Source organism: Nilaparvata lugens, chromosome 5 (genome assembly GCF_014356525.2).
Source record: "Nilaparvata lugens isolate BPH chromosome 5, ASM1435652v1, whole genome shotgun sequence".
Classification (NCBI taxonomy): Eukaryota; Metazoa; Arthropoda; class Insecta; order Hemiptera; family Delphacidae; genus Nilaparvata; species Nilaparvata lugens.
Window position 1 is genome coordinate 66,312,709 of NC_052508.1, and position 17,415 is coordinate 66,330,123.

The 17,415-nt window shown below is 34.1% G+C and overlaps 1 protein-coding gene across 1 annotated transcript; it reads left to right on the top strand.

Moving 5' to 3' along the window:
* The first annotated feature begins 4 nt into the window (after window positions 1–4).
* LOC111055112 (respirasome Complex Assembly Factor 1) lies at window positions 5–8,861 on the top strand. The gene is made up of 4 exons (XM_039429102.1): window positions 5–498; window positions 4,295–4,398; window positions 6,961–7,090; window positions 8,467–8,861. Exons 1-4 carry the CDS (start codon window positions 388–390, stop codon window positions 8,506–8,508), a joined length of 387 nt encoding a protein of 128 aa, XP_039285036.1. The 5' UTR covers window positions 5–387; the 3' UTR covers window positions 8,509–8,861.
* The last annotated feature ends 8,554 nt before the right edge of the window (window positions 8,862–17,415 follow it).

Here is a 17,415-nt window from a genome sequence, read left to right on the forward strand (position 1 = left end):
AAACATATGATTTTTGGTTCCATATGATCAACGTTTAATTCACTACCGTATCAGCTGTAAGCATGTCAAGGTTTAAAAAAATTGAATAATATATATGTTTTGAATAATAAAAATCCAGGTCTACTAAGATTTTAGACTAGACAATAAAATTTATAAATTCATCAAAGTTATAATAAAAAGTTGTATCACTTGGAGCAATTTTATTTTTCAATTAAACTTGGATGACGTTGATTTTTTTCCACAGCTGACTTCTTGAGTGTTCGTTCTGCTGCAAAACTCGAAAGGCGGCCTTGTTGGTTAGGTTATTATTTACTTTCACGTGCAACTCAATAATATGCATTTAATCCTAATTGATTCTTGAGATTTGATAGAAAATAATCTTGAATCATGTCTGCAAAGGTTCAGAAAGTCTCTGAGAAAAATGGCTCAACAAAATCACCAAACTTAGACAGTGTATGGTTACGAGCAATCAAATCTCAGTCTGAGTGGCCAGATAAGGTTAGTATCTTACAGAGTTCATAAAGCTCTAAGTTTGTAATTATTTACTTATAAAGATTACATTTTAATGCTAAAGATAGTTATAATTATAAATACTTATTGATCAAATTGCTGCACCATCCTTGACTACTTGATACTTGAGGTCGTTGCGGTAAATGACTATTATCTCCAGATAGGCAGTGTCTAAATTTTTTGATTTACAGTTGAATAATCTTCATGGTTATTCGTAATTTAGAGATGCTTGTCTATCAAAAAGATGTTTGTCGTAAAAATCCTGCAGTGAGTAGAGTGGCTTCTCTAGGAGTTTATTTTTCACTGAGGTATAAAACCAAAATCCCGTTCTTCTTGAATTTGCCTAGGAAGGCTATTAAAAAATCTTATTGCCTGGAACCGGAATCTATGGTCGGTGTCGGGGCACTTCCAGTCTAGCGGCATGTTTGTATTAAGGCTGTACATATTACAAGCTGCTCCTGATTCCTCTTGATATACATCAGCGAGTACAATACATATTGACTGTACACTGTGATTATTTCGAGATTCCTAAATAGTGGCCTGCAGTGATCTCTTAAGCTGGAAAATGTCACTATTCGCGGAGCCTTCTTCTGCAGTAGCAGCATATCGTGGACAGCTGGTGCGTGACCCCACTAGAGCAGGCCATAGAAAATATGGCTGTGAAACAGCGAATGATTGGCCATGATAAGACTGTTCCGATTCGTCACATACCTCAGTTTTCGGAGGAGGTACAACACTGGACAGTTTTCCGCATACTTGGTGCACATTGTGATTCCAGCTCAATATCTCATCTTTCCAGAATCCTAACCGCTTCACTGGATCCGATGCAACAGGTTGTCTTTTCAATGAGCAAACAAGATGCTTGTTTTCTCCCCATTTTGTTCAAGCTTGTTGGCAAGGAACCACAACTTAGCTTCTTCTATGAGTCTGGCGGACTCTTCCCTTACCTGTTCACCAGTGACACCTCTGGAAATCAAGGTGATGTCATCTGCAAAGAGCAATATAAATAACAGGGGGCCCAATTGAGCCCTGTGGTACTCCATGCTTCACACCTTTCGGTCTTGAGCTAGCACCTTTCAGTTAGACCACTTGTTCTTAATTCTCCAGATAGGACGTCACTATCCTCAGGACTATGCCACCTAAGTCATATCTTATACCTTATACCATCTTCTTAAGGCTGTGCAAAGGCTAAAAATAAACTTTTTACTCGTGATATTTTTCAAAGTTTTTTGATTTGCATATCATCAAGCTATCAAAATGAAAAGGTTTTCTCAGGAAAACATTTTTTTCTGATCATTACTTTTTGAGATATGAGCGACTGAAGTTTGAATTTTTAGGACAGAACATTTCAAGTTCGGTACGATATAAATCCATGAGATTTAGAGGATGGATTCTTCATGGTATTGTTGATCTAGTAATACAAAAATTTTCTGAAAATATCAATTTTTAAGATAGTTATTCAATTTACTAAAAATAACTTTTAGTTGAGTTATTTTTGGTAAATTGAATAACTTTTCCCAACTTTTAGTTGAGTTATTTTTGGTAAATTGAATAACTTTTCCAAAAATTGATATTTTCAGAAAATTTTTGTATTACTAGATCAACAATACCATGAAGAATCCATCCTCTAAATCTCATGGATTTATATCGTACCGAACTTGAAATGTTCTGTCCTAAAAATTCAAACTTCAGTCGCTCATATCTCAAAAAGTAATGATCAGAAAAGAAATGTTTTCCTGAGAAACCCTTTTCATTTTGATAGCTTGATGATATACAAATCGAAAAACTTTGAATAATATCACGAGTAGAAAGTTTATTTTTAGCCTTTGCACAGCTTTAATCTATTACCCACACTTGTGGGATCAATGGGATTATTGTCACAATAGAAGTCAAAATAACAAAACGCTAATTTATCAAGATGGCAGCGATCAGTCCAGTTAGCCAATCAATATGTTATGAGGGACGCAATCGAAGGCATTGATGAGGGCAAGGGATGTACCATCCTTAAAATTTCCCTGGATGTTTCTTGTCAATGCCAGAAGAGTACTTGTGGATCGTCCGTTTCTGAATCCATGTTGTGATGATGACAGTAGGCCACTTCCCTCAAATAAATTGGTCATTTACATTTTTATCTCCGTCTCGATCACCTTTGAAAATATAGAAACCATAGAGATTGGTCAGATGTTCGCTGGATCATCAGTCTCCCCTTTCTTTTAATTGGCACTGACCTAGCTGGCCTAGTCTTGATATATATCCAAATATCCAAAGTCTTGATCGAGCCAGGTGTTCCCGGATAGATCGCGTCAAAAGAAATAAATAACTTTAAACTTGAGAATCAAGATGGCTTGGCATCACAGTCTCTCAAAGCTATCCCCATTGAAATCACTGACATTATAATAGCGTCTCTCAATCAGCCACCTTGACAGCCTCTTCTTGAACACATCAATAGGTTGCAGGCAGCAGGTTGAACATTTTGAGTGCCAACACTGGGAAAGAGTCCTTCACTTTTGACAACCTACAGCGTGGAATCTCCAACTGTAGCCTTCCGCGGGTACCTTATTAATGCACCTGACACCTACTCATCATGTTAGCCCTGTTTATCTTTACTACGGTAAGAGAGGCCAGTATGTACAGCCCGAAGATGGTGTGCACTTTCAGGCGTCTGAAGATGGGTTGAAAATGGGCAATGAAGTCACTGTATGTGAGGATCCACAGTGCCTTTTTTGAAGAAGCAGGATGTCATTGGCATGCAGAGAATGTCCCCAGATAAGAACTCCATACTGCACATGGCTGCCAAACACCGCATTAGAAGTCGCTTGAGACTCAGGAGGCTTCTCAGGATAGTCTAGAAACCTTCCTGCCATAAAACAGATGTTAATGACTGCTCCATCGGTTCAGCTATTAGTGTATCATGATTTATACAGCACGGCTCTTTGATTCTTATAAGTTGAATATCATTTTGTTTCTCCTATGAATTTAAGAATAAGTTTTAAGTAATTATATAAAGAAATGTACTACAAGGGTATCGAGAAGTTACATCAACCATTTTTCTTTGTTTTTGCTTAATTATACATTTTCATAATATAAGTTAGTGCCAAAACGTTAAACTTATGGCATTTGTGGACACTAACACCGACATCAATATTATCTGAAATTGTTTTATTATCCTTATGAATTAACATTTCAGCAGCAAATTATAACTTTTCTGAATGCAGGCTTTACCTATTCTTTAGTATTGACCAATTTTTTATGGCATTTGTGGACACTTACACCGACATCAAAATTATCTGACATTGTATTGTTATCCTTATGAATTACATTTCAGTAGCAAATTATAACTTTGCTGGATGCAGGCTTTACATATTCTTTAATATTGACCAAGTTTTTATTTTTAAAGTCTGAATGTATTCTATAATCTGCAATAAGTTTTGAGTTTATTTACAGTAAACAAATTGAAACTCAGTTGATAGTCTACCTAAACATAACATATTTGTTATTGTGAAAGTTGGACCTAAATTTTTAAATTTATTTATAGATAAAATCACTTCACTTATATGTGCTACTTTATTCAAATTAATAAAAAAAATATATAAAAACTTGTAGTACCTACCCTTTTATTAAAAACTGAAAATGATCAATGATCGAAACTAGTCGTTGAAATATTTTAAAGTTTTTAATAAAAGGGTACTACAAGTACAAGTAAAGGGTACTTTATATTGTTTTTATTTATTTATAGATCTATTTCAAGTTGATGTTGTAATTCGTAACTTTTTCAATGTTTCAGGAAGAGTTCCTTGATGTTATTTACTGGATACGGCAAGCTCTGGGAATAATTGTAGGAGTGCTTTGGGGTCTAATACCTTTGAAAGGTTACCTCGCACTATTATTGTAAGTATTTTCTCTCCTATGATGGCGAATGTCCTATAATGTACCATAAACTATTCATATTTATTGAAAAATTAAATTGGGTTTGAATATGAAAAAAAAACATTTGATGTCCGGACACCACTAGGACACCGGCTGGTGTCGCACTCGGGATATCAGCTCGGACACCATTAGTTGTGTCTCTCGTGTCCCAGCTTGTTTTATACTCGTTAATGTTCTTTGTACCAAACCTGATGTCCTTAACATCGGCCTTAAAGACTTTGTAACATCTGTAACATCGGCCTTAAAGCCTGGTTTTCATTAGTAGAGTTAGTGGTAGAGTTCCCTGGGCAGGTACTAACTATCTTGTGGTAGAGTAGAGTCATGGTAGAGTACTAGTTTTTAGTAGAGTAGAGTGGCATAGCACCGTGGCATAGTAGGCCTACTTCCCCTCCACCGCTTCTCACTCAACTCTACCACTACTATGCTAAAGAACTATGTCTCAAGGTAGTACAGTGGAGTAGTGCCGTAGACTATCAAGTTTAAGAAGTATTAAAAATTGAAATTAAAATTAAAATTTATTTGACAAATAATTTTACAGATATATCTACTACAATCACAAAATAATAAACTTAACAAAAGGAAAAAAAATTAGAAGTATACAGTACAATAAATTTAACAAGATTATGTGATAATATTAAGCGAAGTAATGATAAATGTTCTTAATAAAATAAAAAGTATTATTTATTAAAGAGTTGATGAGTTTTTAAGTGTTAATTTATTGAAAAGTATTGACATTTTAAGGTTAGTTAGTTCCGTTCACTGGACAACACACTTAATCTACTATTCTTAGTTATAGTGAAAACAGTTACTCGACCAAGTAAGTAGAGTAGAGTTTAGCTTGGTAGAGTTAGTATGCCAGTTACTCGACCACTAACTCTACTAGTGAAAACCAGGCTATGGTGATATTTATCCATAATAAAACACTATGATTATTGTCTATAAATTAGTGATCTAATTCAACATTTTGATTCGTAATTCAACATTTACTAGTCAAAGCAGGTTTCCAAATAATTTTTTCTCGATGATAATATTGAAAATGACTCAATTTTCAGTTGTGATGTATTGCTGTACGAGAATAGAATGACGGTGAATTCAAACTGCGGATCTCACATGCATTTTGAGAATTTTGACAATAATCTTGTGAATTAAATACACTTTTGAAACGAAAACACTACTTTTTAGTAGTCACGACGTTAAGACCTGTTTTTGGCTATGTTCAGACTGAGGGCCAGATTCTTGTTTCAATTCAAGAGATCCCCAATTCATGACAATTCCCCGATCCTAAGACCGTGGTGAAGACATCGGAAGTAAGTATGTATGGCTATTGATGGTATGGATTTTTGGTAGAGGAATTGGTGGTAATCTGTTACCCTAGTCTGAAGATGACCAAGAACAGGTTGAAACGTCGGCACTGCTGAAACGTAAGTTTTTTTTTAATTCAAAGTTTAACACACTTTTTTATGTATTTTACACGACGTGCTGTCAATTATTGGATTAAAGACTTTATTAAAGACTATGTGTAATCTTATCTAAATTTGGGAGAGGAATAGCACAAGGTTACCTTATTTTTTATCTCCCTTACACGACGTTCAGTGGAAAAGATAATTCCGAGCTTATTTTCAATTTTAGGTGAAAATGTTACTGGACATTAATTGTAGAGCTTTTCATGCTCAATCTTTACCACTTAATCTTATCTAAATTTGGGAGAGGAATATCACCTTACCTCATTTTTTCTCTCCCTATCATTTTGATGATGTACTTATTGTATAAATCAATAAAGAATAAATAATTATTTGAAGTAAATAAGAAAATTTGTTTACCTACTGACTGGAGTACTTTCGAACGGCAAGCGTTCATTTTCAACATGTAAAATACATCAAAAAAGTGTGTTAATACATCGCAGCTCGGAATAGATTGAGAAACCATCATCTTCAAAGTTTGAATAATTGATAGTGGCAATGAATGGAGATTCACAACACACAATCTGGCAACATCGCGGAGCTAGAAAAGGATAGCGCTATCTGCTTTGACGAACGATAGACAAGGATGGCTACACCAATGTCAATCAAATACTGTCATTATAACGTAGACCTCACTATAGAGCGGAAAGCAATATGCTGAGGAAGAGCAAATTGAAAGACTTTTTAAAAATATCACTAGTGAAAATTTCCAAAAGCGTGGTGTATAATCTTAAATTTATTATTCCACTACGGGTCTCATTCGACCAAGTGGAGGTTTTAATTCTTATTAATAACTAAGCAATAAAGTATGTGTACTTCCTAATCAACAAAAACGCTTCACTTGAAAGGGCCTAACCTAACCTAACCTAACCTAACTTAACTTAAAATTAATAAAAACAATGTAAAAACATGTAGTACCCTTTTTATTAAAAACTTTAAAATAGTTTCTTCACTTTAAAATATTTCAATGTTTTAAATAAAAAGGGCACTACATGTTTTTATATTGTTTTTATTAATTCCTATTCAACATAATCTTCTTCAATGTTGCTGGTTATTGTTTCAGATTTGTCCTTGTTAATGCTGGAGTCATCTACGTGTATTTCTCCACTTTCCAAACTGTTGATGAAGAGGAATATGGTGGAGCTTGGGAGTTGACAAAAGAAGGATTCATGACGTCATTCGCTGGTTTTCTTGTATGTTATTCCAATTTTATTAACAATAATTGTAAAAATCTGGTGTGGCGCACTCACACAACTTTTATTTTCGTTATGAAAATTTCCATTGAATTCCCAAAAACCGCCTCGTGTGTCTCCAGCGTGAGAGTCTAGTTTTCGGAAATATAAATTTAAAATTGATCCTGCTATCTCTTACATTGAATGATTTAATAGAATCATTAAGTTTGAATCTGAATATTCACATTTTCTCGAATTTCGAGCTTATTTTCAATTTTAGGTGAAAATGCTACTGGACATCAATTGTAGAGCTTTTCATGCTAATCTTTTCCACTTAAATTTTTCATCTAAATTGTATCCGAAGCCTGATAATTGGAAATTTATGTTTAGGGTGAATAATAGGATCCAGTATAATGTATTATTATATTAGACAATTAAGAATTTTTTATTTTTTGGTTGTTACTAGTCTTCTATGAAAACTGATCTTGAGATCTTGCGTGGATGAAATTAAAACTCAGCTAACAGTAAACCTTTTCCAATAATTATTGATATTTTTCAACATAAGTTTCTAATATTCGAAATATTGATACCAGAATTTTATTAATACGTAATAAATTTGTGACCTGGCTGGCTCAGGTCTGGTGTCAGAGTTTTCAGGTCACAGTCTTCAGGGCCTCTGATATTACATAACGACTATAGTGAGGTCCACGTTATAATGGCAGTGGAGAAATATATATATAGGAGAAAAACGTTGCCGATCCTCTGTCTTGTAATACCTTCTATAGACGGTAGCTAATACAGGGTTATTGATGTAATATTAAGTGTTCATTCTCGTTTAAAATAATCAATTATATTTTATAAAGCAAGAAATTATACTTTTCATAATTAAGATGAATAGTCCAGTCAATATTTTCTGTCCGATTACGAGATTTGGCAGAAAGAGCTGAAAACTGGAAAATGAGCCGAAAATACGAGGTTTTTGGGCCACCCTGTATCTAGCACAAGGAAATATATTTTGCATGAAGAAATTGGTTCTGGACTTCTCTTATGTACCCAAATAATATACCGTCGACACTGTCGGTATTAAAAAATCAGAACTACAATATAAATTGCATACCCTAATGTATATAGTGACTGGGCTAGAAATATTTTGTTAATCAATTGTTATTCAATTCTACAAAAGACAATCTGTTAAAAGACAATCTGGCAACAGAGCAAAGCGAGAAAGAGATAGCGCTATCCGCATTGTCGAACAATTTGGACAAGGATGGCAATACCATTGCCAAACATTCCATTATAACGTGGACCTCACTATATTAGGCCCAACATCTATATGTGTATCATGACAATATTTCCAATGTGTGATTAATTTAATATATTATATAATTGTGTTGCAGGTAACGTGGATTATTGTTTACTCGGGATTGCATTTCGATTGATGATGGCTTAGAGTTTGAACATTCCTCTTGGAGAGCTAGATTTCGAACTATGACCTCAAGATTGAATCTGTGGGTTAATTCCAACTTTGGAATCCAATCCGGACTTCAACTTCCTCCATATTGTAGACAACTTTCATCCACCTGCTGAGTTTTTACTCTTCATGTTTCTAATTTATTACCCTTATTTGTTATTTATTCTCATTCCTCATCAACCAATGTGTATTTTAGACAAGCAATGTGCTCCAAGAACATTATAGTCATCTTATTATATGATTCTGTATTATAATAGGTATGTTTCGATTTTTATCCATAAATGTATTTTAGATTATGGAAAACATTTTGTAAGTATTTGACAGAACTAACTAATAAATCTTCTTCAAATAGTTGTTCAGTGAAACTCAGTACGGATTTAGGAAAGGTAGGTCAACTATTGATGCTGTTAGTACCATCGTGGCTGACATTGAGAATGGTTTTAATGAAAAGAAGCACACAGGATTGGTTCTTTTCGATTTGACTAAAGGATTTGATGTGGTGGATCACAATATTTTATTAAGTAAATTAGAATTTCTTGGTATCCAAAACAATGCTCTTAAATTATTAGAATCTTATTTACAGGGTCGTATCCAGACAGTATGTGTTAACTCAGAGTTTTCGAAGCCAATTGCTGTACCACATGGCGTTCCTCAGGGGTCCATTCTTGGGCCTCTACTTTTTCTGGTCATGATGAACGATATTGGGTTTAGCATTCGATCCAAGGTGGTATGCTATGCTGATGATTCATCATTAGTTACTTCTGATGTGGATCTCAGTGCTCTTGAACAAAAGATGTCCAGATGTCAGGGCGAGGCAGAAGCCTGGTTTAGGGCAAACCGTCTATTCTTGAATACAACCAAGACCCAGAAGCTAGTGCTTGGTTTGAGACAGATCAGTCAGAGTGCAAAAAGTGCTAAGCTTCTTGGCATTACACTAGATTATAAACTCACATGGATACCTCATATAGAAGTGTCTGCTCCAACTTAGTAGGGTTATATACCTTCTTCGAAGGCTCAGGATTGTGTACCCGCACACTATTTAAGAATGTGCTATTTCACTTTTTTCAGAGTGTCTTTATGTACGGGTGGTCTTGTGGGGTTGTGCCCCGGATGTGCAAAGAGTGTCTTACTACAGAAAAAGGCTATAAGAATTATATCAGGTGCAGCGTATTTGGAGCATTGCAGGCCATTATTTATAAAGGAAAAAGTAATGACAGTTTACAGTATGGTAGCTTTCAAACTCCTACTTCAAGTAAAGAAGGATATAGGATCATATAGATGCAGAGTTGACATCCACAGCCATAATACACGAAATAAGACAAAAATAGATGTACCTTACACAAGACTGAAAAAAGTATTAACTAGTCCTAATCATGTATCCTTGAAACTTTTTAATATTCTGCCAGACTCAGCCAGAAACTTGCCTTTAACAGTATTCCGACAAAAACTTGAAAACCTTCTCTTACAGTTCCCACTATACTCGCTTTCTGATTTCCTACAGCTGCCAGTAGAGAATCATTTTTTGGAAACCATACGTGATAGTACTCTGTAGTATTTTATATTTTTATGTGTTTATATTTAAATGATGCATTATGTACGTTGGATTATTTTATCCTTGATATTATTGTTTTATTGACAACTTTTATTCTATTATTCTGTTATTTTATTATGATGTATGTATAATGTATATTTTGACGTTTCCGATAGCATTGTTTGTATGCACTAAAGGAATAAAAATCATTCTTATTCTTATTCTTATTCTTATTCTGTCCGATTACGAGATTTGGTAGAAAGATCTGAAAACTGGAAAATGAGCCGAAAATACGAGGTTTTTGGGCCACTCTGTATCTAGCACAAGGGAATTTTGCATGAAGAAATTGGTTCTGGACTTCTCTTATGTACCCAAATAATATACCGTCGACACTGTCGGTATTAAAAAATCAGAACTACAATATAAATTGCATACACTAATGTATATAGTGACTGGACTAGAAATATTTTGTTAATCAATTATTAATTCTACATTGGAGTGATCCGTGGTCTGGTGGATAGAGTGCTTGCGTAGCAACATAGAGATCCCGCGTTCAAACCCCACTGAGAGCCAAAAGTTTTTTAAACAGATCACTCCCGTGTTATCGGATGGGCACGTTACGTTAAACTGTCAGTCCCGGCTGAAGTATGACAGTCGTAAGGCCCATTGATGGCTTAAATTATATATTCAGGCGGTGGGACCTTCCCGCAAGGGACTCCCCACCAACAAAAGCCATACGAATTTACTTTTTAATTCTACATTGTTAAAAGACAATCTGGCAACAGAGCAAAGCGAGAAAGAGATAGCGCTATCCGCATTGTCGAACAATTTGGACAAGGATAGCAATACCATTGCCAATCAAACATTCCATTATAACGTGGACCTCACTATATTAGGCCTAACATCTATATGTGTATCGTGACAATATTTCCAATGTGTGATAATTTAATATATTATTTAATTGTGTTGCAGGTAACGTGGATTATTGTTTACTCGGGATTGCATTTCGATTGATGATGGCTTAGAGTTTGAACATTCCTCTTGGAGAGCTAGATTACGAACTATGACCTCAAGATTGATTCTGTGGGTTAATTCCAACTTTGGAATCCAATCCGGACTTCAACTTCCTCCATATTGTAGACAACTTTCATCCACCTGCTGAGTTTTTACTCTTCATGTTTCTAATTTATTACCCTTATTTGTTATTTATTCTCATTCCTCATCAACCAATGTGTATTTTAGACAAGCAATGTGCTCCAAGAACATTATAGTCATCTTATTATATGATTCTGTATTATAATAGGTATGTTTCGATTTTTATCCATAAATGTATTTTAGATTATGGAAAACATTTTGTAAGTATTTGACAGAACTAACTAATAAATCTTCTTCAAATAGTTATTACATACTTTCTAGTAAGTATAATTTTCAAAAAATTTCAATTTTTATACAATTTGAAAGGATTTGATAATGCCTACTTATCTTAAAAATGGAAAGGAAACATGTGAAGCATTTATAAAAGTAATTTGTGGCGTAAATGATCAACTGTGTGTATTTACACAAAAATGTTATAATTAAAGATTATTCTATCTAATCTAGTATTTGTTTATGTTGATGAAAAATAAATAATTCTGGTAAAATATTCGCTGTATTTTGATGTACCGTACTCCCTATGAAAACAATGATTATTTCCAACTGTAAGTCAAACGAGGAATATTCTAGGGCTTCTAATGAAGTTTAGTTTTGTGTGATCAATTTTATGGCCTCTAATTGGCATAATAATTGTTTGAACAGATATAATTCTGACAGAAATAATGAGATAGAGTAGTGAATAGTAAAGAGGAATAGGTTCCTTTGTCATTTTTTAACTTTTTATGAGCTCTCAATTTGAAAGTGGTCATTCATCGAGTTCAAAGTTAACAGTTTAAACGCTCATAAGAATTTTCAAAAACGTCAAACAAACTAACAAATAAAAATCTGGTGTGGCGCACTCACAAAACTTCCTTGCCGTTATGAAAATTCATCACCTGACGCTAGTGTTTCCGCGCATCTCAAGTCTACTATTCAAAGATTTGAGCCAGCTGGTGACAGGGCAATAACGCTGGAGACACACATGAGGTCTGCTATCTCTTCATAGTGAATGATTTAATAGAATCAACAATAATTTGCAATTGAATAATCACATTTTCTCGAATTTAAAGCTTATTTTCAATTTTAGGTGAAAATGTTACTGAACATTAATTGTAGAGATTTTCATGCTCAATCTACTCCACTTGATTTTTTTTTGTTTCAATTGTATCTGAAGCTTGATAATTGGGAATCTATCTGCATTGATGGGGCGAAGCTCCTGAAATTTTTACAGATATGGGACTTGTGGCAGTTGATAGAGCTTATTGATGACTATTTAAGGTATGAATTTGATCAAAATCGTTGGAGCCGTTTCCGAGAAAATCACGAAAAACCCTGTTTTTGACAACATTCTCGCCATTTTAGCCGCCATTTTGAATTGCATTTGATCGAATTGTTCGTGTCGGATCCTTATAGTGGAAGGACCTTAAGTTCCAAATTTCAAGTCATTCCGTTAATTGGGATATGAGATATCGTTTACACAGACGCACATACACTCATACACACACACACACACAATACAGACCAATACCCAAAAACCAGTTTTTTGGACTCAGGGACCTTGTAACGTATAGAAATTTAGAAATTGTGGTACCTTAATTTTTTTTCGGAAAGCAATAGGTACTTTCCTTACCTATGGTAATAGGGCAAGGAAAGTAATTATGTGAATCTTATTGAAAATTTCTCCCTCTTTCCAGCCATATCCTTGTAAGTAGATATTGACTAACAATTTTTGTTGCAAATTCCATGTAGAATCTATGGTCTTCGGCTGTTACACCTTTCATAGGACATTGTGTAAATCTATTGTGTACAGAGTGAATTATGCAGAAAATTATAAAAAATAATATAATTAGCCTATATATTGTGCAGCAGTTTTTTTTTTGTGTCCAGATTAGCTTCTGATTGTGTATGGTTAAAAGCACGGAGTAGATCTTTCCTTGATTTTAGGTAGTAGTATGATGTGGGTGGGATTCGAAACCACAGAAAATAGTCTGAAGTTGCGAAGCCTCAGATCACTTGGCTTCACTAGCTGGTGGTGTAAAAGATAGAATATCATGTGACCTGCTGGCTGGCCAAGTCCTGGAGTTTTGAGCTATTTTTAATCTACTTCATTTCAGGGCATTTGCTATGACAGCTGTATTTCCGTTTTGTTGATGATATTAAAACAGGACTAAACATTCTTATTAAATGATAAAGACTAAGAAATTGTCAAAAAGACTGCCAAAAAAAAAAACAAAAAATGTTTAGTTTTTTTTGTGTGTAGTTGAGAAGTGATATTGTGGTAATTAATCATATTAAATGATAAAGACTAAGAAATTGTCAAAAAGACTTGGAAATTTACAAGTATCAATAAATCTGTGTTTTTTGACAATTTCTTAGTCTTTTTCATTTAATATGAATAATTACCACAATATAAACTTCTCAACTACACACAAAAAAACACTAAACATTCACTCTGGCCCGGTTGCACAAAAGCATGTTTAATTTCACGAGAACTAATCAGAGAAGCCTTCTCCAGCTGCACAAAAGCCGGTTAAATTTTAATATTGATTAATTTCCTTAGAAGAAAGAGATAACCAATCAGAGAAGCCTTTTTCATCTAAGGAAATTAATCACGATTAAAATTTAACCGGCTTTTGTGCAGCCGGAGAAGGCTTCTCTAATTGGTTATCGTGAAATTAATCACGATGTCGATTTAACCGGCACTCTCTATAATGAATAGCAATCTATGCTTTCGACATAGGTAGATGTTGGCTTTTTAGATTTATCACAAAATAAGGAAAGAAATATTGTTCCTTACTCTGTCCTTCTTACAGCTTCCGACATCTACCAGCATTTACTGCAAACTAAGACTGCTAGTGATAAACATAGCCTCTAGATGACGGGAGCATCCACAAAGTAAATTTTCTTGAAGGAAATCTAGTATTGGATAATATCCAAATAAATATTATTTGAATGTTGAATACAGTAAGTACTATCATAGAGAAAAGATAGCGTCGTAAGTTGTACCAGTTGTCTCTGGTACTACCCGATGAGAATTGAGAAAATAACCATTAATTGAATATGAAATACTCCAATTAACCTAGAATACAATGTATTCTTGGTACCTTTTAGAATACTCTAACGATTGGATCTTGAATTCATTTTAAAAAGATCACATAATATAGCTTTCATTGAAGAGAAATAGAATATATATTATATCTTAAAATCACTTCACTTATATGGGCTACTTCATTAAAATTAATAAAAACATAAAGTAGCCTTTTTATTTAAAACATTTCAACAAATGTTCTTAAATTGTTTTTATTAATATTATATCTTAAAGTGCCTACCCTTTTATTTTATCGCAAGTGCTGTGATAAAATAAAAAAGTAGTACCATAGAGAAACGATAGCATAAGCGCTATTGTTTCTCTTTGGTAGGTAGTACCTACCTAAAATAAAAGGTATGTACTTAGTATATTCTATTGTGCTTCAATATCATTTCAGCCCTAAGAGTGAATATCTTTGATACTCATCTATTTCACTTTCCACGAAAATTGATGATCTGCTAGTTAATAATGCTGCTAATAATAGATAAATATCCTTGATTTTCAAAATAAAATGTTATTCTATAAAAATTTGGTGGATGATAGAAGACAGATGTCTTTATAAGACAAAATAAGATTGACTGTTCAAACAATTCTATAAAATTTAATTGAGGACATCTTCTGTCATAAATACCGAGCTTCGCTGGTTATTCTTATTTATTGATAAACAGAACCATTGATAGCCTACTATAGATAGAGTAAGCCATAAATTATCTCAAATGATCGTGTTTATATTTTACAGCTGGCTATACGTCAGCTTATGAATTTCGGGGATGCGATATTTTGATTTTCCACAGAATCACTCGCTCACTTTTTACTATCCACAGACGACAAAAGTATCAGCTGTTTCAGCCAAGGATGAATTATCCTTTGAATGTCGTTCAGCGAGTTTTCCCAAGGATGAGACCTAGTGCAATCGCATTTTTATATCATGAACCTACTATGTTCCAAATTTCGTGAAAATCGTTAGAACCGCTTTCGAGATCCGTTGGAACATAAATAAGCAGATATAAAAATCCTATTATATTAAGCGAGCAATTTCTGTATTTTTATATCTGGGTATTTATATTTATATCTGGTTATTTATGTTCAACGGATCTCGAAAACGGCTCTAACGATTTTCACGAAATTTGGAACATAGTAGGTTTATGATATAAAAATTCGATTGCACTAGGTCTCTTCCCTGGGAAAACTCGCTGAAGGACATGAAAAGGATAATTCATCCTTGGAAAAACAATTGAAGAAATAATTTCAATTATTTCTGAGAAACTTTCTCGCTTTCACCACCCACTTATCTTTCGAAACAAAAAAGTTTCCAGCATGTCGAAAATTTCATGTTTTCTGCTCGAAATGTCTCGACATTGACGAACATAGTTATTAATTAAAAAATATCTGTGGGTCGGATAAAAATGATCCAGACACCAATAGAAAGGAGACAGTCTCCCCGTTCATTTGATATAAAATTATTACTTATCACGAAGCTACATGATTCTGAGAGAAGTGATATTCAAAAGAAAAACAAATCTTCGCGATGTTTCCAATTTTATCATAAAAGTTAAATTTCCTTTTAATCCTTCAACCCTGAAACTTGTTTAGCACTACTGGGATATCGGGGATGATATTATACATCCAATTCTGACGTTGAATTGGAAATTTGAGAAAGTTGCAATTTTACACGATTTGGCAACCCTGTAATTTCTTCGGATGGAGGGCCAAGTCTCAACTTGTTTTACACAAACTATAACTTCGCCATCCTATAGGGTTGAAATAAAGACAACAATTCATTTCAATATTAATTTAAAGCTACAAAAAATAACCTTAGTCCTCAAGACCCATGATTAGTAACCTTATTATTAATTTTTATTTTGTAAAAATTGAAATATAAGTAAGAAAAGGTTTTCATTGACAGAGTGCCGGTTGCACAAAAACCGGTTAAATTTTTACCGTGATTAATAATTCTACGAGAACCAAACAGAGAAGTCGTATTTTCAAAAAAGCCTTTTTCTGATTGGCTCTCGTGAAATTAATCTTGGTTAAAATTTAACCGGCTTTTGTGCAACCAGGCCAGAGTATACGGTACCAACTAAAATAAGGCAGTAGCTAGCAAATTCATTAGATAATGACTCATGATTCATGTAAACTTATCTCTATAGCTCTAGCATCATCATTCCTTTTTCCTTATCAAATTACTTGATAAGGGATTAGTTGATATAGTGAGGTCCACGTTATAATGGCAGTGGATAGAGATGGAAGAACAGTGTTGCCTATTATCTGCCTTAAAATTAATTATATCTCTACATCGTCAAAAACAGATTTGGCTTTGTTGTGGAGCTACAAAAGGATAGTACTAACTGCTTTGTCGAATAGCAAAATCAAAGTTTATCAAATACTGTCATTTTAACGTGGACCTCACTATACGACTGTTGGAAAAATAGCATAATTCAGTCCAAGACTATTTCCATGAGGAAAAAGGCTAATATTTATAAGGAGGCTATGGGGATTTTATAGTGTTGATGATTTATGCATTTATCAACAATAAAAATAATTGATACCGGTTTATCAAGATTTGATAACTCAAGACAAATGAATCCTTAAGCTGCGTTCTTATAGATTAATCCTTATAGATTAATCCTTATAGATTCTATTAGATTGAACTTATCATACTCATGATGAACATAATATGTGCTTGTCAAGCTCCGTTCAATCCTATAGAATCTATAAGGACGGAAAAATAAAAGTTTTGTCAATAACTATTGGTGTAAACGCAACTTAAGAGGCAAAAAGAGGCATAGAGAAATATAATTCTTTGCAACATACAGTAGCCTACAGCTAACGTTACTACGTTTTTAAAAATTAGCGCCATAACTAAATATACTGGACAGTGTCGCCTCCACTGTATCAAACTTGTTTCTATGGTACTGTTGATGGAATGCAGGTGCAACTACCTGGAGTACCTTGTGACGTTTGCCCACGTGACTTGTTGGTTGGTCATGAAGTGAGGTGGTGGGAGGCGGCTTATCTCACTATAGCTATAGACAGCAGCCATATATGACGGTGGATAGTGGGGGAACGCAGAAGCAAGAGTTTCAACCGATTGTCAAACTGGAAACTAGTCTCCGTTCTTCGTC